Source organism: Helicoverpa zea, chromosome 2 (genome assembly GCF_022581195.2).
Source record: "Helicoverpa zea isolate HzStark_Cry1AcR chromosome 2, ilHelZeax1.1, whole genome shotgun sequence".
Lineage (NCBI taxonomy): Eukaryota > Metazoa > Arthropoda > Insecta > Lepidoptera > Noctuidae > Helicoverpa > Helicoverpa zea.
Window position 1 is genome coordinate 5,382,285 of NC_061453.1, and position 21,666 is coordinate 5,403,950.

General features: G+C 34.2%; 1 protein-coding gene across 2 annotated transcripts; it reads right to left on the reverse strand.

Moving 5' to 3' along the window:
• Positions 1-531: 531 nt before the first annotated feature.
• Positions 532-19,059, reverse strand: LOC124642936 (kynurenine formamidase). 2 transcript variants are annotated; one of them, XM_047181734.1, is made up of 5 exons: positions 18,893-19,059; positions 8,623-8,758; positions 7,777-7,878; positions 2,120-2,333; positions 532-1,771 (listed from the first exon to the last, which is right to left on the reverse strand). In XM_047181734.1, exons 2-5 carry the CDS (start codon positions 8,738-8,740, stop codon positions 1,309-1,311), a joined length of 897 nt encoding a protein of 298 aa, XP_047037690.1. In that variant the 5' UTR covers positions 8,741-8,758; positions 18,893-19,059; the 3' UTR covers positions 532-1,308. The 2 variants fall into 2 exon arrangements, with proteins under 2 accessions (XP_047037690.1, XP_047037681.1); XM_047181725.1 differs by lacking the exon at positions 18,893-19,059 and adding an exon at positions 9,806-9,995.
• Between the last annotated feature and the right edge of the window lie 2,607 nt (positions 19,060-21,666).

Below are 21,666 nucleotides of genomic sequence, written 5' to 3' on the forward strand. Positions count from 1 at the left end.
ACTTCGAAGAACTAAATTCAGGCTGTAAATTAAAGCCAATTCAGATCTTGACGTTAAATTAATTATAATTACTTGTACTTAGTTTTACATTGTTTTAAAAACAACTGTAACTAAAACAAAAGAACTCTCAAAAAGGTACCTAATTTAGGTACAACACTGAGAGATACCTACCCATAATAAAAATATGTTAATACAGGATGAGTCTGTGCGAAGATAAAATATCTGCGATCCGTAGAACGCAATCTCTGAATAAAAGAGTAAATTCAATTAGATATGGGATTTGGGAGTCAATATTGACATTACATAACGTATAACGATGTTTGAAAGACGTGCGTCTGTGTATGATGTTTTTGATTATTGCCTAATTCAGAAGATACCCTGGTTCAAAGGTTGGGTTCACACGACGCGCACATTACGCGCGAAATTGCGACGCACCTACGAATTTCATTTTTAATTTAAGCGCCAGCTTCGTGAACGTCCTTTAGAAAGTACATTAGAATTATATTAAGGTATGTTTTCAGAAATACGACCTTTCAAGTGTAAATAAAATGCATTTAATCTTCATTAATTAGCTATCAAATTCTTAAAACTACTCAGTAACAAGTTGGATTACAGTGCAAGTACTCTTAACGACTAATTATTTAGATTAATATAATCGCACATTACAATTAAAGTTTCGAGACAAATGCTTATTTTCTCACAAATATGTATTATTTTAAACGACTAGTTATCAAATATAATATACGTTAAGTGCTTACGACGAGAATTTTCACTCGTAATATGTTTGAGGCGAATAAAACGCCTTCGAACGTAATAATATGATAGGTCTTTATTTGTAAACTAGAACTAAACATACAACCATATTATGCTTATTCGTAGGTCGTCATATGAATTAATATTATATCAGGCTGCCTAATCAAGTATTTATATCCATTCAAATTGTGTGTACACATTGTTGTCATTAAACATTAAAACATATTTAATTTATAATAGATAATATGGTTATGTCAAAGCTCATTTCGAGAATTTCAATTAATTAGAATTAGTACATAGTAATAATGTACTTATTGGATTTCTGAGACTTATTTTATGCTGCTCTTACAACTTAAGCTATGCGCGTCTAGCAAAATATACTACTTTACTTATTCAAATTAATCCGCAACTCCTCGAATTTCATGCATTGCGAAATACAGCATACCGCGTTACCGCAAAAAAATTGCATTTGGTAATTAAAATCACAATAAAATGCATTTCGATCGAACACAATATAGTAAGTCTCACCCATAACTAGGTATCTTAGGAAAATATTTACATCAAATGTTTACGAATATCATGTATCAAAAGATTCTTCATGTAGTTGTCGTCGTTCGCAAAACATTCGACGATGTCAAAGTGGTCCATGCCGTCTTTAATTTCTAAATACATGTTCTGCATCAAGCACGTGTTGTGTAGGAGCTCGTAGAACTCTCTGGACTGTTTCTTGAATGTGGGGCTGTCGTGCTGGCCCGCCAAAATGTATAACCGTATTCTCCTTCCTTGCAGGTGTGTGTAGTCATCAAATTGTGGCGACAGGGGTACTGCCCATTCATTTGGCAGCTGTACGGCGTCATTGACAGACGTGTGGACGAGTTCCCTCAAGTCGTACACTCCTGAGACGAGAAATGCTCCTTGAAGGCGGGAGGAGCCTGGGGTATTCTCGAAGAAGTCTGCACTGGACAGCAGTTTAGCCACAAGATGAGCGCCCGCTGAGTGACCCGCAAAGTACACTCCCCTGGAAATTACGAAAAATAATGAATATTAAAGAATATCCAGTAGGCTATTTATCATTGTGCTATCAACATGAAATAAATAGAAACTATGAATTATGGTCTCGATTTATAGATTCTATGTACAGAATAACTAAGAAAATTGTTACCGAAAAGAGGAATAAAAGAAATAAAATACTTCAGATCCAAGCTCAGGGAGTCCATCATACTTTATCTTCAATCAAGACACTGAATAAAACATTTTTACTATGTAATAATTTATTTGTTAAATGAACCGTTATTTGTGTCCGCGCTTATCTCCGTTTTCGGGTCATTAAATTACAATTATTTATCAAGGTGAAGGGTTATCTTACTTGGATCCCATTTTTTCGGCGTATTCGAATACGAATCTTGCTGCGCTTCTTATTTGGTTCACGATGTCTGCTAGTGTCGCGGATGGGCACAGGTCATAGCCCACAACAATGGTTTTCACCCGGGACTTGTGCAGAGGCGCCGCAGGGTACCTCGATATCTCCCGGGACAACTCCTGCCAGTATCCGCCGTGAATGTACACCAGGATAGGTGCATCTGTGGACCAAATAAACATGATTAATGGGTTTATATGTTAAACCGAAAACGAAGCTTTTTGGTGCGCCAAAACTGATTAGCATTCATCAATCTTCATCCCACTGCCCTTAAACCTATTTATTTAGGATCGGCGCAGTATGTATGACTTTTTCTGCTGTCAGAGGGTTGTAGAGTATTAATCTGACTAATACAAGTTAAGAAAAAAAAAATGTTCTGATTTAAAATGCACCTATGGGTACGGTCATTACTAATTTCAATGAAAGTTTAACCATAATTGATACTAGCAATTAGTCGCATAATTGCATATATTTGTAAATATTTGACCGCATTTCAGAGCCGTTAATAGGCTATTTGCCATAATGGGATTGTCGATGACATCACTTCAAATTCTAATTGCATTCCCAATCACACATCATTTCACTCATTCAAAATTAATTTGACTGTCAGCAAAAATCAAATATAACACGTTGAATAATTTATTACTATGAATTGTTGACGTCCAGGAAACAGATATAGGTAATACTATATTATCAATCTCTTAGTGAAATATTTATTTATTCTGGGTTTCTTCAACCTCTAGATGTCATCTTAACGGAACTAGGCATACCGTTTGGCAAAGTTCATCTGGACTAATAAAACCTGCAGAATGTCAAATGACAAGCTCAGAATATTATTATATTACACGATAAATGTAGAAGTCACATGATTGTTTTTTTAAATAAACAAGTAAACAAAACCGGTAAATAATTTGTTTGGGTGAATTAACGCACTATAAATACTTCTGCTATTTTACATAGATATGGAAACGCAATTCTGAGGATACCGCAGGCAAAGTCGTGGGCTGTAACGATATGAATAACAATAAAAAAGAAGGTTGTGAGTAAGGCAAGAAACGTCATAAAAACATACTTTTTCATCTTATTTACATCCACACGTAAGATATACGCGTTCTCTCAATTTATTTTGGATGAATAAGATACATCCGAAGTAATCCCAGTAGCGAGGCGACATACCGCTGACGTTCAGTTTTCTTATTGTTTATTTTTATGGTCTTGCTCGTAATTTGGACCTGCTCCATATGTTGCACCTATAGCGCGTTTTATAACGTGCCACAAACCCTCACTACTATAAACCTTACAAGGTAATGTGGACCACTAAATTGTGTGTATTTACGTTTTTGCTGGCACCGCTTATCTTGTTGTGCCGGAGCGATACGCGAGACAGACTCGATTTTCTAGTGTTTTATAATAAGCGACATACAAGCAGTACAAGGGTACAATTTATTGTACCTATCTTTAATATTTGAGAAAGGATCGAGCCTAAGAATTTCTTTTGTTTAAGATCCTTTTTTTTTTTACTTCCTTGTCAATGAAACTAACAGGCACACGATATTGACATTTTGTACACACTTTAAAAGCAATTGTAGATCTTAGTAAGCACTAAATGCTTAATTTGTTTTAGTTTTGGATGACACGAGCAAAAATCTGGCGATGTCGATATTGAATTTAAACAGTGTATGTTTATTGAAGTTAATAGGCCCACAAATGAACCGTGCACTTTATGTTACCAGTAGTTGGATGCGGTTAATTATGTCTGTTTCTAGTGTTAAAACGAGTTGATAAGGGAGTTCATAAGAGGAGTACATAAGAGGAGTATATAGGAGGAGTAAATAAGAGGAGTGCATAATAGAGTTCATAAGAGGAGTACATAAGAGATTTCATAAGAGGACTACATATCTAATGGAATACATAAGATTAGTACATAGGAGAGTACATAAGAGAGAACGTAAGTGGAGTACATGACAGAGTATATAAGAGGAGTTCATAAGAGAGCACATAAGAGAGTACATAAGAGGAGTATATGTGCATATAGTGCAACCACTATTGTAAAATATTTAATTAAATAATGATTACTTCAACTTGCTGTAGGTATTGATTACATAAGTATGGGAAAAACTCAGAATAATTTGAATTGAAGATGTAAATTCTTGGATACTTGTACAAAAACCAATGCTTGTATTATAACATCGGCATAATGCAAGGTTATTATTCAATATTAATTAGATTTGATCGTATCTTTTGATGAAGATATGAATAATTACTCACGAGGAATAAATTAAAGGTACAAAATTATCAGATTTCAAAGCTACGTGGATTAATCACTCTTACCGGCTGTCATAGAAAATCACTAACACTCTTAAAGGTACTGTAAATACACGTACGTCTATATTAATATAACAACGAGGAATCATTTTTTGTTTCTTTCTTTGTATCCTAAAGGCTCCGAAACTACTGAATTTGAAAAAATCGGGAAGCTGCATACACTATCCCCGAGTATAGTTATCGGTACGAATAATGAGCTCTCGGCGGAAGAGTGGGGATCGCTTTGCGCACTGTACACATAAGGCAATTAACCAATAAATCGCTTCTGCGCAGGTGAAGGTCAGGGCTCAATATCCTTGCCGTTGATTATAACGTATGTAAGATATATTTTATCCGGGTACGGGCAGAAAGTTGTTCTCACGAAAGGGTGTAACCATGGGAAAACGGCCACGAAATTGAAGAAAAGTGCGAAAGTACAAGTTTGTAAATCTTAGCGGAATTATTGAGAGCATTGTTAGATAGGACTTAAAAAAAGGACGGACATATCCACGTTATAATTTTGTATCCACCAGAACAACACCGAAAATATGACTTAAAAAAGTACGAATAATAATTTCGTAAGCACCATAACAATGCCTGGTGGTACTTACTTAATTAAAAGCCTTGTCAGTCCCCAAAATGATCTATAATGAAATCATCATAAGTGGACGATATAATTTGCACGTTAAACATTTAATGCCAATGAATGTTTATTGAGTTAATTAAAACAGTATTCGTACTGTAGGATATGGCTGCATATACTTACATACCTACTTCTTGTTTTATTGGATATTTACGGTGTGAGGTACAAGGGCGATTTACAAACATTCACTTTTTGTAGACTTGGAGTTGTTTACAGACAAGAAGTTATCGAATAACCTACCCAATAGGTATTAAATACTACAAGTGACTATCTTTCAGTATATACCGGTAATAGTTATAACTTAATCAAGTCGTAGACTACTTATACCTTTTTTTTCAACGACGTCAAAAATCATCAAATGACCCCTCTCGCTGTGGGTTAGCAGCGGTGAAGTAGTGTGATTCTTACTGACTAAAAACCGTCGTGTTCCGTCGTAGGCCTTTTATGTACCAGCGTACCTATTGATCATGTAGAATGAAATCCGAAGGCGAAAGATTCCTCTGCATTAACACGTACCTGTACCTGCCTTTCGTATAATCAGAGTGATTGTACATGGTAAGATAACTTAATTTACCTTTATTAATTCCTGTTTTTCTGCGATTTCTACTGTCCGTACCCGGATAAAAATTATAGCTTATGTTACTCGGGGATAGGGCTGCCATCTCGAATTTCGCCAAACCCGGGCATTGATTCAAAAAACCCGGACATTTGGCGTAAAACGCATTTTTTCCCCGGACGAGACCGAAAATAATATGTAAAAAAACAAGACCTCATTTTCATATTATTTTTTTAATTTCACGCAATGGTCCGGGTTTTCGCCGGACACTTCTTCAAAACCCCGGACGGGCTCCAAACGAGAACAAATCCGGGGAAACCCGGACGGATGGCAGCTCTACTCGGGGATAATGTAGCTTCCCAACAGTGAAAGTATTTTTCACTGTTGGGTTTAGTAGTTTCAAAGCCTTTTGGGTACTTACAAAAAAAAAAGAAAAAAATTCCTCTTTACTATATTAGTACCTATAGATAATTATACCTAGGTAGTTTATTAATTGCATTTTTTTGTGTTTGTATTTTGTTGCATCAAAAAACAGGAGCAACAGTTATGAATTCGCCACATTGATGTAAACACACCAACAGGTTTAAGAATAAACACGTCATACGAAAGGCAAGTGTGACCAAACTTGTTTGGTTATTTTTAATTTCGATACCAAATCGACTGAATTCGTTTAAATGTTAATCGCGGATTTGAATAACGTAATTTTTTACATTCTTTAATATTATTTATTTATTCATTCAATACTTATCAATAATTTAACTAGCGCAATGTTGGAGGATTAAGTAGGTATTATTTTATGTAAGAAAATAAACACTAAAGATTTCTTTCAATCTTAATTAGGAATGCAATCAATCGCATTATGGTTTGGAAAAGATTGATAGCAAAAATACGATTTAGATACCTACCTTAGAAACCTTATTTTTGTATAATAAAGCATTCCTTTTTCTAAATAAAATGTTATAAGGATAATGGACAGGTAGTTTTTAATCAAATTGGAATTTTCAAAAGTTACAAGTAGGTACACTCAAACGTATTAAGTGACCTTTTGGGTGCCTACTCATAAAAATATAGTTAGACCCTGACGCTACCTTGAGTCAACATTTATCAGTTTATTTATGTTTACGTAGGTACGTGGTTAATTAATTTTATTTTCCTTTATTATCGGAAAACATTTGTGTGAAAAATTACTGGCAGAAGTGTAAATGTACAAATGCCACCAATGACTGTGTTTCGGATGGCACGCTAAACTGTAGGTCCCGGCTGTCATTGAACATCCTTGCCAGTCGTCACGGGTAGTCAGAAGCCAGTAAGTCTGACACCAGTTTAACCAAGGGGTATTGGGTTGTCCGGGTAGCTGGGTTGAGGAGGTCAGATAGGCAGTCGCTTCTTGTAAAGCGCTGGTTCTCAGCTACATGCGGTTAGACTGGAAGCAGACCCCAACATAGTTGGAAAAAAGGCTCGGAGGATGGATGGCTCGTAAGCCAAATCATGTGCGAGTTATAAGCGAATACCAATCAACCTCGTTGAATTTGCATAAGGTTCTATTACAGTATTGAGTAAGAAAATCAAGTAAATACACAATACTCGCGTAATAATACTGTAATACACGCGCATGATTAGTTATAAGAATATTTGCTCTTTCAAAGTCACTGTTAATGATAAGTACCTGATAACGATAGGTATTACCGCAACATAGTAGAAAAAGGCTCGGGAGATGATGAACAATAGGTATTACAGGATTTATAACTTATTTATATTTACATATATCCTATTATTGCGTGGATTTTCTACTCCTCACGGCCTCTGACAGTGAATTGTAACGTCGTCTGCTAACGGTGAATATTGCATTGCATTGCTTACTAGAAATAGAAGGAAATTATTAGTTACTTGTACGGGGCTACTGTCGAAATTCTATCTTTAGAAAGGAAATCAAAAGATAGATAGAATATTGGGAACGTCAGTGGATTAACAGCTGGGGATAACCGTTTAGGATGCTGTCCCATACACGGGGTTAAACAATTCAGCCTTCTTAAAACCAGGTGGGTTACGAAAGCTTCTTGGAAATCTTATTATTTCTTTTCAAAGGGATAGTTAGGTACGTACCATCTGGTAAATCAGTTCCAAGTATGTCCAGTTTTTGTCCAGGCGTTGATCCATACTCGATCTCTAACTTGTGTGGAATGTTATTCGTCGCTTCGTCACTGGCTGGAAAAAGTAAAATGACGGGTTTCTATAATAGCTATACAGAAATTCGGGACTTATAATTATAGAATGCAGAATGACATTAACCTAAAGAAAATAAATAGATACTGTTGATTCATGAAGACTATTGTGAAAATATTCTAGAAATCGTAAAAATTATCTAAACCCCATTCGGGTGAAAGAAATGGCTCTATTTGAGCAGAAAACTCACAGCTAATAACTATAGGTAATACTTTCGCACAAAAAACGCATAGTCACTATTAAAAAGAGCTAATAGCTTACCAAAGCTTCGTGTAAATGATTTGAGCTTTATAGTAGAAGAAAAAAGAAAAAAAATGCACAAAGAAGACGGTTTTACCTTAATGTGTTGCTAACGATCTTTTTCCTTTCCTTTATCTTGGACAATTTCCAAACCAATTCTTGTAATTTCAGAGCAAAAATATCGAAGATCAGATAAACAGATTCTGGCGTCATAAGAACATTTGGACAATAGGAGGAACAGGGTACATTTGACAACAGACTAGAATTTATCAATCTCGAAAACAGTGGGAAAATGGACAGTGCAGTTTGGTAAATAATTTTGATTATTTGCCAAACAATATTTATTCCACTGAGATTTCGGATCGAATGAAATTGTGATAAGAAACAGGACTTTTTTCGACTACTCGATTCTTGTTGATACCTTAAAATGTTTTCAGCTCAATGATTCGCACTTCTATGCCACAAAAAGTTTGAAAATGCGTATACCTGTGGTGACACTCTTCACATGGTGCTGTAGTACTTCGAGGGCTGTGGGGAATCTTGGGGACCAGCGGCTCGGGGAGTACTCCCTCTCAAGGTCGATGGCATCCAGAATCACTGACATACTGCTTGGCCCTTCAACCTGAAAAGATATGATTATGGTTATTGAGTATATAGACTTCTATCATCTTCTCTATTTCTTCTCTTTTTAGGTTTTGCATGAGCCTTCATATTTTATAAAGAAGTGCGGAATTTATAAGTGTTACTTATTAATGAATATCCTCAGTTGTTATTTGAAACACTTTAGCTTCAATAAAAGGAAAATTGGAGCATTTATTTGCTGATTGATGACTTTATTTTTGACTCAGGTAATACTCGATTTCTGCAGTTGTCGGAGAAATGGCAAAAGTGGGCCACTATGTATTGATTTATTCATAAGAGTTGATTGTTCAGTATTAGGTTTTACGCATCAGCACATTCAAATTACTTCGAGGATCGCAACCATTGCTTATGCTGCAAAATTTTTCGCTAGACTGCCGCCAAAGGCCGTTGACCTCAGATATTTTTATATACTCCTAAGTAGTAATCAAATTCCTACTTCTGCCTTCGTAACTATAGAAATCCCTTACGTCTAATCCTACCTATACAATATTGCATTTTGTTGTTACCTAATCATGCCGAAACGCTGGGCCGTTTTACAGAGAAGATTGATTTAAGCCAACTATTTCATTACATTTCTAACATAAGTGTATGCTCTCTTCCAATTTTCTATGTTATTGGAACTTTACTGTGAGATAATAACAATAGGGTAATAAGTATGTTTCACGCCCCTCATGTCTACACACAGTTTTTGAATAAGTTCTTAGTTGATATTTAAATATTTACCAAAACCTGAACATAATTTACAAGCAGTCACTTGAAGCAAAGTAGTTAAACAATGCCTTCCGTACTGCGCTTATGGCCTACTACTACAATAAGTTGCAAAAAACTTAACTCGCCGCATAATTTTATCTCCGTGCAATATGAACATTAATAGCACCTGGCCAAACCAAAAAAAAACTGAAGTAAAAAACTTCTGTATTTTTAGCCTTAAGTATACAATTGAGATGCAAAACACAACGTACGAAAATGCTAAATATAGGCAGGCAGTGAACGGAAAATTTGATGATTGTCAAAAACACTGAAATACCTTTTTCTCCTCGTTGATTTTCGTTCTTGTCTTCCTCCGTAGTACTTTGAAAAGTTTTCTCATAAACCATTTTAGTCTTAAAGTGTAATATTTCATGATGGTAAGTAAGGATAGCTACACCCGCGGTGATCCTTATCGCGTCTATTTCAAGTAAATAGAGCGAGTTCACATCCAAAACATCAACAAAGTTGGCGATAATACTACAAACATAGTTTATCAAATAATTACATCACACCACAGATGTTTTATGTACACCTAGCTATCTTATCTTTGCGCTAAATACTGACAGTTAAAGATACAATAAACGCTTCGCAGATTTGAATTTTATGGAAATTCTATGCTACTTTCATATACCTATTACCTACACAGTTTTAGGCTACTGCATAGCCCAACTGCCCAAAGTGTAGGAAAAAGTATTAAACATTCATTATTTGGTACTTTTGTCGCCAATGCGTTAGCGTCATTTTCATGCGTTAGTCATTTGTCCTTGCATGAATTAGAATTCGTACAAGGTCATCAAGATTTTTTATATGTCCGAACATGACACAAAAGGCGCCAATTTGATAGGAATTCTTTATAAAAAGTAGATACATACGATAAAATTAGAATGTAAATAAACTCCTGCGCACTTGCGGTTTGATTTAATTTGGGACCTGACACAACGTGTTGATGTTAAGATACTATTTTATTTGATGCTAAAAGTGCAGTCATTCATAACTTATCAATCACGACTGTAGAATACACATAAGTAGTTGTATTAGGAAAATCACACTGAACTAATTCAATTTATAGAAAATAATAAATAGCACTCGACTACTAGGTAAACTCAACACTGTTACTGTAGGTACTGAAACCCAAACTACAGGTGATTAGTGGCACTGTTACAAGAAGTGGGTTCGTCTTGAAAGATATCAGCTTTTTCAATGCCAGTTTGCGTGATAGCATTCTCTTGCGTGATAAGAATAACCCAATTATATTTAATTCATATATTTTTAAGTAAACTAATTTCTTGACAATTGAAAGAAGTACAACTAAGAGTCAATTTCGATCTAATTCGTTTCTCACAACTGATTGAAAAAAAGGCAAAAAATTCCAGTTAAGAAACAGAAGAACAGTATTTAATTATGAATTCATTCAGCAGCTTGACATCTAAATTGCATCATTTTGTAGGCCGTGATCTATTTTTCAGTGGGATCACATTATCTTAGTATTTCTAATAGGTAAATATTTATATTTCAAAGAGTTTATTTAGTACTAAGAGCGATATTATTGTTGTAAATGTTGCTACAATTTACAACGTCTTTTCAACTAAGTAGGTATGTGTATTTAGTATCTACTGCTACTATTTTCGAAATATATCCTTTTATCATTTAGTTTTACAACTAGGTACTCGTATTAACCTACATTTGGCAAGTCTTCTTCACTTTTGTTTATAGATAAAGTTAAAAAGACGCCTGCACTAATACTTATTACTTTATCATGTAAAACTGCGATAAACCAAAAGTGTATTGAACTTGCACCCAACGGTGCATGGAAAAAGACAAAAAAAAAATTAAGTTTATGGGTATCCATATCCTGTTTATAATGAAGATTTAATATCTATACCTACTCTTATTCTCTACTGTGACTAGGAAAATCGATTTGAAAAAATCTAATTATTATTGCTGCATTAATTTGATGAATAATACCATAAGAATATTACGTATCGGCATTTGTTATGTAATTTTTTATACCTTTTGTGAATTTGTGAATTTACTTTATCTATATCATATGCTATCATAAAGAAGAATCATTTTCATGTACAATCATGTTTGATTGTATCCTAAAGGCAAGGCTCCGAAAGTATCTAAGGAACTGATTTAAAATTGTTTCACTTTTGAAAATCTAAACTCTTCCCGAGTAACATAGACTATTAATTCGATATTTTTTATGCCGGTTCTGAAAATTACTAGTTTGCAATAAGATGAACTTGGTAGCATATAGCGAGTAGTTTGGAGTTTCAGAAGTTAATACAAAAGATGGTCACTAAGAAAATGCACTAGATAAATGGAGGAAAAAAATACTTAATGTAATGAGCGTGGGAAAAGTGCAAAAATGACCTCTAGCCACTTATTGTTGAGGATCATTGTAGTCAATCAAATCACAGAAATTCTATCAAATAGGAAAATATAATAACTTAAAGGGCAAAATGTACCTAACACTGATGAGTTTGACTTGGGACTATAATAAGTTCCTTTGAAAGTGCTAATCTTAGCCGTTGTGGTGGTTTTAAAGGGTGAGAACCCTTATTCCAAGGAATAGGGTACCAACCCCACGATGATTTCTCTACAAATTGAAGATTTGAAATTATATTTCCATACATAATTACAACTAGTTACCTTAAAATGTGTTTATAATTGAATTCTATTATTAATGTACGTAATTAACTATTTCAGACCACTTCACATTACGTATGCATTTTAGATGTTGGTTAATTAGATGGCAAAACAAAATAAAGATTATTTATATCGATGACATACTTTCACTGTATAGTGTTTTGAATATACCTTGTTTATTTACATAGAAAGTAATCTAATGTCAATGATTAAATAATGTGCAGATTATTATTTAAAAAAATATGTAAATGCAGTATTTCAAAATAACAAATTGTTTGGAGCCTGAGAAAATGTATTCACATCATCCATCCTTGGAAAGAAAGTGTGGCAAAAAAATCTATTCTCATACTTAAAATATGCAGAGTTATCTACCCTTGCATATTAATTTAGAATTATGTAAATAGAATATAAATATTTATGTAAGATAATTAATTAGAATTCGCTTTTGTAATGAGAAATGTTTCAGTTGAGAACTTACTTTTATATCTAAAATAAGTTAAGAATGAACTAAACCATAGATTTTTATTTAGCTTAATAAAGTACCTACGTGAAAATAATATTTTTTTTAATGATTAGTCACCAACAGTTCTATATAGCAATACCTGCATTACTCGTGCGCAGATCGCATACAAAACTATTTTTGCTGTTTGTCTATACCATAAAAGAAAGTGTATTTAAAAACATACTGAATTTATTATATAGCAGGTGGCTTCTATATACCAGTTGAATGAACTTATTTACACGTGTCTCCGTCCGTTAGTCCGTACATTAAAAAAGTTGTACATACCTGCTTGGTGTATTTACAACTTTTAACTTTTTTGTTGTTTAAGTTATGTGTTTTTTTTTCTAGTTTCCCAAATACGGTTTTTGGAACGCTACTGTGAATTAACACCTGAGACGCTTGAATAATCCTTGAGAATTATTTAAATACGTTTTATTAGTGGAAAAAATTGAGACAATTAATTGTTCGAAAACTTAAATTTAAAAGTTATTTGCCTAAAGTTTAAGAAATCTGGTACCTAAATGAGTTTCCTTAAACTTTGAATGAGTAAAAATGCACTTCAACCATAATAAATAAAACTTAAAGAAACACTTCACAGTTGAAACAAAATTAAATAACTGCCGCAATAGTTAGCGTTGAAAACTACGAGTTTGGTTAACAAACTTGTTCCAAAACTCGTCCACTAACGACCGATGTCATTTACTACTCGGAGGTTAGGTACCTCCGAGTAGTAAATGACATCGGTTCGGAGTCGGAGTTTTGTAATATGTTCAAGGGATTCTTTTTTATATAGAATTTACAGTCAAATGTGGCAACATATTACGTTAAATGATAAATTAGAATTAAGAATTTCAGCAGTTCGTAGATATTTTTTATTTTATAGAAGTGATGTTGACAAAAAAAAATATGCTAATACTATACTTGTAATAGGTAGTTCATTTTTAGCAAAAAAATCTAACATACGCCCATATTTAGGTACATTAAGTTCATTTTTATTAAATTTATCGATTTTCTTTTTCCTTATTGTCTCTTTGAATTATTTAGAACCAATTTAGTAGCTATTTTCGTAAAAAGAGTTCCACTTTAAATAAATACTGTCAGCTTCATCCCAGGTTATGAGCTCTCAAAGATAACTCGTTCAAGGTGAGGTAACGTGTGATACGCGGTGCCAACATATTAACCTGATAAATGAATAATGACCCCTAGTTGCTTTGAGTCACTCACGCATCAGCGTGGGCGATGAATATTTTTAGATTTTAATGCACTGACCAGAACTTGGAACAAAGGCGGAGAAAAAGACCGGTAAACACAAATTACAACCATTTTTTGAATTTTCTTACCATTTTATTATATCTATCTCACTTTATTCTGTATTTTTACAAGGAATTTCGAAAAAAAAAACAGAAGACGGAACTAAATAATCAAGGACCACAAAACCGCATTCCGAATGCGACTGTACCTTAGTAGGTACGATCGACCACAGCAAAACAATTGATACCCAACGCGCGGTTATTTAGAAACGTATCGATAATACTAAGAGCCACTGCTCTTGTGTCGTATCGAGTAATATCCAGCTTGTGTTACTCGGCTACAAATCGTAATCGAATCCTGTTTATTAAGTTATGTTCCGAGATGTGTCGGAACCGAGTTAATTTAAATATCGAGAATACAAGTGCGCCAATCATAAATGTTTTCATATCTTCTTGCATGTCCTTTTATTCACGGTTTCCTCTACAAAAGGGTTTGGTCAATGAACTTATAATTTAGAGGTGGGTTTTAAAGCTTGTCTTTCCTGTACTAATCAGGTTTGGGAGGACGGGGTAGATCAACAAATGTTTATGTTCTTTTTATTTCCAAGTTACTTGACTGAGTAAAATGATTCGTTGGTGTATTCACAGTGGTATTGGTAAACCACAAAACAGTTGTTCTTCCTCCAAGCTGATCAAACAAATTAACCACAACAACCATCTCGCGATCCCCAGTAAGCCTTTAAAAAGCGTCGCAAGGAGTATCGGAAAAGGCTCGAAACTTAACAAAGTTGACGTTTTTAACGAGTATTTTAAACAATGATGGCCTCTTTTTATACTCGGCTAATATTGATTTTTATATCGTCACTTATTAAGGCCCAAGTTTAGCGACAACTGTTTTGAGTTCCAAAAATATTAAATATCTTTTAAAGTAAACGATTAATAAAACAGTTTAATTGATCATGAATGGTGTTAATTTCTGAGCTGATTGTATTATTATGTCGCGTCCTAGTTTATTTTCTAGCTACTTACACTGATTATTTTTGTCCTCGGTAAAATTTATGAAGGTGTCACTATTGTTATTATATTAACATAACGATTAGGTACAAAGATTTCTTAATGAAACCTACCTAGTATTAATAATAAGCCTGTAGGTATTTCTAGGCAAGGTTGCCCTTGATCCATTTTGATACCTACTAATGTTTTTGTGAATTATTTTGCCTCTTTTACTTTTTCTTCTTGCATTTTGCTTGCTTGCTTTGCAATTTCGATGACATTCCTTATGGAAATAGCTTGATTAATGACACATAGGTATCTTATTATCTCAAAATTCTAACGTGAATCCATGTACCTATCCCAAGTCAACGCGAACAAAGTCACGGGCGAAAATTAGTAACAAAATAATGCAGTCAAGAAATATATAGTTCGTCAGCCTAATTTAAACTTCGTAAGCCAAGGCTAAAAGATCGACGTACCTACTTATAGAACCAATTACTTTATTCTTCCGGTTTAATAATAATAATAACTCACAGTAGACTTTATGTCGCTTCCTTATGTATTTGTTTAGGTTTGTATTTTCTCGTGTACATATACATATATTTCACATGAAAACTAAATGGCTGTGTTTCGGATGGCACGTTAAACTGTAGGTCCCGGCTGTCATCGAACATCCTTGGCAGTCCTTACTGGTAGTCAGAAGCTAGTAAATCTGACACCAGTCTAACGCTCCTTGTAAAACACTGGTTCACAGCTACATCCGGTTAGACTGGAAGCCGACCCCAACATGGTTGGGAAAAGGCTCGGAAGATGATGATGACCTGTAGTTCCTGAGATAAGCGCGTTCAAGCAAACAAACTAACTCTTCAGCTTTATAATATTAGGATATATTAGTACAGATACCTACTGGTACCTACTGGTACCTACTATATACGATCGCGGTATGTGAGTGCATTTCATGCGTCGTTATTTGGATCTATTCTTGAAACTAGTTCAGCTCAACCACGAGACTGAACTAAATATAATTTTAAAGCTCTCGAAGTAACAACAGTTACAATCTGAACAAATAAAACTAGCATTCTAGAGACTAACACAAGAGTAATAAATATTTAGTACTAACTGTTCCCCGCAGATTCACCTACTTGTTGAGAAATCCACTTCTCGCAATCGAGTAAAAAGTAGCCTACGTTCTTACCGAGGCTTAAGATTCTGTATTCCCACCATTTCATTCAAATCGCTTCTATACTTTTGGTGTGAAAGTGGGAAAGGCCAAGGCAGACAGACAGAAGACAAGTAAACAGAATAACGTTAGGATTATTAAAGCAATAAAATATCAGCCACTGCAATGATTCCAATTAAAAGTGTATCTAATTATAGCAGGTACTTAAATGAAATAATTTACTGCGTATACTTGTTACTTTTATCATATACCTACGTATAACGTAAATACACAAAGCTTTCGTTTAATGTAATAAGCCTACATAAACGATAATGTTGTTTGCTTAACACTCAACACATAGGTACACCTACTGAATACCTATTATGATGAATTTCCTATTGACGAACAATGCGTAACCTATATTATTTATCAGTCGACAAAAGGAAATTGCATGAATGGTGATTTCTGTTCTCTTGTGCGAACAAAATATGCTTGTTCTCCGAATCATACCTAACTTGATAAGTAAGCTAAGTATTATTTATTCTTAATATGCAGAAGTGACAAATATTTGATAAAAACTAAGTATTTTAGGAGATCAATGTCAATTTTTTATACGGCGTGGATAACCCCAGTATACATGTAGGTATGTGTACCTATAATTGTATTTTGTAGTGCGAAAGTCGATCTCTCTATCTCTGTCGTAATCGCAGTTAATACTTAATTCTATACGGATTTACTCATAAAAGTTATTGAAGGAATTTTACAGGAAAGTGTGACTTGTTAACTGTTTTCCTGTTTATACATATACCTAAAGGCTGTAAACTATAAACTAATCAGAGTACAAGATGCTAACATTAAGGCTTATTTTCACTGACAACATAAACGTCTGATTTCTTAAACAAATGGTTACTATGAATCTTCACTTTAATTTTCAAAGAAAACTGTTGATTTGACCAAAAACGGACTTTAATGCCTGATGAGAATGAGCATAAACCTTGTTAGAAAGCTTTATTTGTCAATTAATATCCTATAACTGGTCTTACAGCAACACCGACTTCATAATATAGACACATAATCCTTGTTTCATAGATTTCTGTATCGACTATATGAAACTAAATAAGTTAGGGTAGTGTCAGGTCAAGTGTCCCCTTTGAACACGGGAATCCCTTTCATTTCAAGTCAGTGAACTGTTTGCACTTGTTTCCAATATGTCGTGGGCATTGACCGTACCAATGCCTACATTATAATTTGTAAGAAATTCATGAACAATCGTCATGTGTTTTTGAATAAAATAAGATTATTTCAAGTTTTGTGTTGGCCCAAGTTTTCCGACATCATAGACATAAGTTTTTTCTTAAAACAACTATGTCTAGATCACTTTTTTAAAGTGTCAATCAGTTGTTTAAAAAAAAATGGTCATTTATATCGCCAGTCGGCTGGACTTCTTGGACCTTAGAGGTTAACCTCAACAATAGATAGTGGACTGATGTATCAAAATGTCGGGAAGTTCCCCAGTGAGGTGTTTCCAGACGTCAATTCGAGAAGTTTAACTATGATGAGAATAGAAATTTCATCTATACCTAGGTACTAATAAATACTAGTAGTACTTGTAATAAAGCATAGTGTTGTTTGAACGCGCTAATCTCAGGAACTACTATTTCGATTCGAAAACATTTTTTTCCCAATAGAATTTGTTTAACTAACTACCTGTATCTATGTGGGAGATGCTAATCTCAGGAACTACTGTAGGTAATTACACACACAACACTGTAAATAATCATGTGGATACCTCCGAGGAAGGCTCCTTTTTATTTGCGTGTTTTCTTGAGGAAAAATTATTACACATAATACTTACTTATATTTTACTTTACGATTATTTATTTATTGTTATTACTGTGGTGTATAAATATTAAAATTAAAACAATTTTGCACAAAACACACAAGAGTTTATTGGATTTGTATAATGTTTATAAGTATTTAGACTTAGTTTCATTTCTTGTTCTGTGTAGTTGTTATCCACTAAACTGTATACAGTACAGGGTGATTTGTTTAGATACACCTAAATCTTGTCAGGGGTCTGTAGAGGTATTTTTTTGTACAATAAACAATACGAATTCTTAAATAACGAAAGAAAGAAGAATCAGATTTTGTTGCACTTATTTGATTTTATGTTATACGTAGGTAAAAGCCGCATGAATAAAATATTATCTGACACGAAATATACTTATAACAATCGTTAGGTACCTATACTTCGCATAGACTTCGTAAATTTTAGAGCGTACAATTGAAATATTTTAATTTTTGTGTGAAAATTTTGATGAACTAAAATCTGAGAATTATTAAAAGTCATAGAACAAAAGTTGTAGTTTATGATGTTATTAATACAGTCTTGCAAGGTTGTTAGTGTTTTACCAATAACCCTGTACTTATAATTAGCGCTATGAATGATTGGATAATGCTTAATGTCGATAGTTACCGTAACTATCAAGTAAACAATGTATTGTGATAATATCTATAGGTACTATAATATCATAATATATACGACCAGTCTGGCATTTGCATAAACCTGAGATTAAAAATCCCTAAGTTATAGGTAAGTACACACGAATACATTAACATAACATCTAGTTATAACAACGCACTTGAGTTTATGTGCACATCGTATAAAATCATTTAATACCGGCTTACTTTAAAATGTCCAAACAAGGTGAGCGTGACACCATACACTTAATCAGAACACATTAAACACAGACTTTTTTTTAATAAAACGCAGCATAAAAAAAAAAACAAAAAAGATAAACAACCTACCTTTTTAAAATGTCAAAAATCACGAGTTCTTCTTTTAAAAACTGACAATAACAAGCCAAGTTGTTTGTAAACAAAGACGGAACGCGCGCGCGCACCCGAGTTCGTATTTCGAAATGAATTGAGCGTAGATCACGCACCACGCCCGCGCAACGGTTCACGACTGGCAGCGACTACAAAAACCCGTCTAATTATAAATAAATCGAGTATAGCTTGCTCGTAAGTTTACCGATAACAATGTTATTGTCGCTTCGTTAGTGATGATGTGAAAATTTAAGTTTGTTTGTTTATATTATTATAGACAACGTTTTTACCAGCATAATTACTTACTAATGACTGTATAAGAACTAATAAACAATAGGAAATTAGTATCTTATCGGAATGTCCTGTCTATTCCGTAAACACGAACTCAAAAAAAATCGTTCAGATTAGTTTGTTAAATCACCAATTTTCGAACGTCAAAAACAAAAGACAGCCCACAAAATGCCCGGCTGCGGGATCGTTCGAAAGAGTTACAGGGGGTACGTAAACCGCCTACGACGGAACACGACGGTTTTTAGTCAGTAAGAGTCACACACTGACACTTCCTTGCCTAGGGAGGGCTGATTTGATGATTTTTGACGTCGTTAAAAAAAGCACACCCTATGTCTTTTTTGGGAATAAGAAGTGACGCAACAGACTCCCCAGCAACCGATATCTATCGATTAGGTTTGAAGAAAAATATTTATACAAAACAAATCCAATACATTTATACAAAACAAATATAGTAAATACTTATCACGTGATAAGCAAATGAGTTAAAAATTAAAATAACTACAAGTTGGCTATTACACCTATAGGTAAATTATACTAAATAAGTACTCAAGGGTTACTTCATAATTAGTAATGTACTAGCCATTTTCCCGCGCTTTCACCCGCGTCCCGTGAAAACTACTACTCTAACCGTCACTTGCACAAAGCTCTATTAAAGTTAAAGCTTCTTTAAATCTATTGCTGACTCTTTCTTTGTCAACAAGATAAAAAGTGTCAGCAATAGATTTAATGAAGCTTTAACTTTAATGGTCAGGGAGAAACACCCAATCCATATTTAAAAGATGTTTTGTTATTTTAATATGCGTCGTAAGCCAAGCACTAGTAAGTCCCATAGTACACTCAGGTAATCTTGTAAAGACTTGTGCTACGTGACTTCTCGCACGTTACCAAATAATCCAGCGATTGGGAATTTCTTCGGACTTTTATGTATCTACTAGCGACCCCCGCCCCGGCTTCGCAAGGCTGCAATGTTATTAAATTGACGTTTTTATACATATAAACCTGCCTCTTCAATCACTCTATTTATAAAAAAAAACCGCATATTTTTTTTTTTTTCCGACGTCAAATATCGTCAAATGACCCCTCCCGCTGTGGGTTAGCAGCGGTGAGGGAGTGTCAGACTCTTACTGACTAAAAACCGTCGTGTTCCGTCATAGGCCTTTTATGTACCAGGGCCGCGGTATCTCTTTCGAACAACCCGCAGCCCCGAACAACCCGCAGCCCAAATCCGTTGGTTAATTTTAAAGATTTAAGTGTACATAGGGATATAGGGACACAGGAAGCGACTTTGTTTTATAAGGCATGATGACAGTAATCAAAAATCATTAAAATAATATATTTATTAAATTAAACTTGAAGCTTGGAATATAAAACGCGCATTGTTTTCTTTATTAATAATGTGATTAATATGTATTTTTATAAAATAAAATTACGAAATAAGGCAATCCGCCATGATATCTTGAACACCAATCAGAGCTCGTGACGTCATCTCTGAAAACAACTCGCGCGAAAGCGCGCGAACTTCACATTTCGTTACTGTGAACTTCCACTGCGATCTTTGTTTTTAATTAATTAATTGTTTATAACACGAGTTATGGAGCCCGGATTTATCAAGGCAAACAGCGCTAATTTGCCTAGAATTGATATCATAATGCTGGGAAAGTTTTTGGCATCAAATAAAGATTTTTGTTCAGCTGAATTTAGAAATGTTAAAACTTCCATGTAAGTATACTAGTTTAATTAAAAAACAATGAGAGATGAAACCTAACCTCGAAATAGTTATTTACATTATAAACTATGCTAGAATCTAGAGAACTATGTAATAACTTACATCAAAGTGATCTTCACAAAAATAAAGTTGTACCCTGGGCAATATTGCTTTTGAATCTCGCTTTGCAAGTTTAAGCCACTTGTTTCGTATTTTTTTATTGTGAGGAACGTACACAAATAACTTATCAGGAGTTGTTTTGGATGTGTTCTTACACTGGGGGACCCCACAACACCTATGCCCTTTCGAATTCATATTTAATAACACAAAAAACTTAATTATTGCACGAGCGTTGTTCACTTGCGTCTTGTAATTTCAGTCGTGACGTCACAAGTGACGACATGACACTGACAAGCGTTTTCGCGCCGGATTCAAAGTGGACAGAGAAAAATGCAATTATTTGATAAAAAAACTTCGCATTTTCTTAAAATTAATAATTTTTCATACAAAATAGACGTATACCTACATCATACAAAGGAATTTAAAAATTTGTCATCATGCCTATTACTGTAGTACCTAATCGCACTAATATCACGCAAGGGAATGTTTGCGAGTGTGACTGTCGTCGTGTTGTCTTCGTTCAGGTTCAATTTTTTTTATGGATGTAGCAGAGAAGAAAGAAAATAGATATAGTTTAATAGAGTATGTTCAGTGAATAAACCGGAATAAACCGACAGGAAACGTAATTTTTATTCCT

Coding starts and splice junctions, on each gene's coding strand:
- LOC124642936 (XM_047181725.1), bottom strand. CDS start 9,901: ATGAAATATTACACTTTAAGACTAAAATGGTTTATGAGAAAACTTTTC. Junction 7,879..8,622: donor TGTGAAGAGTGTCACCACAG/GTATACGCATTT, acceptor TACTTTTTCCAG/CCAGTGACGAAGCGACGAAT. Junction 2,334..7,776: donor TGGAACTGATTTACCAGATG/GTACGTACCTAA, acceptor TTTGGTCCACAG/ATGCACCTATCCTGGTGTAC.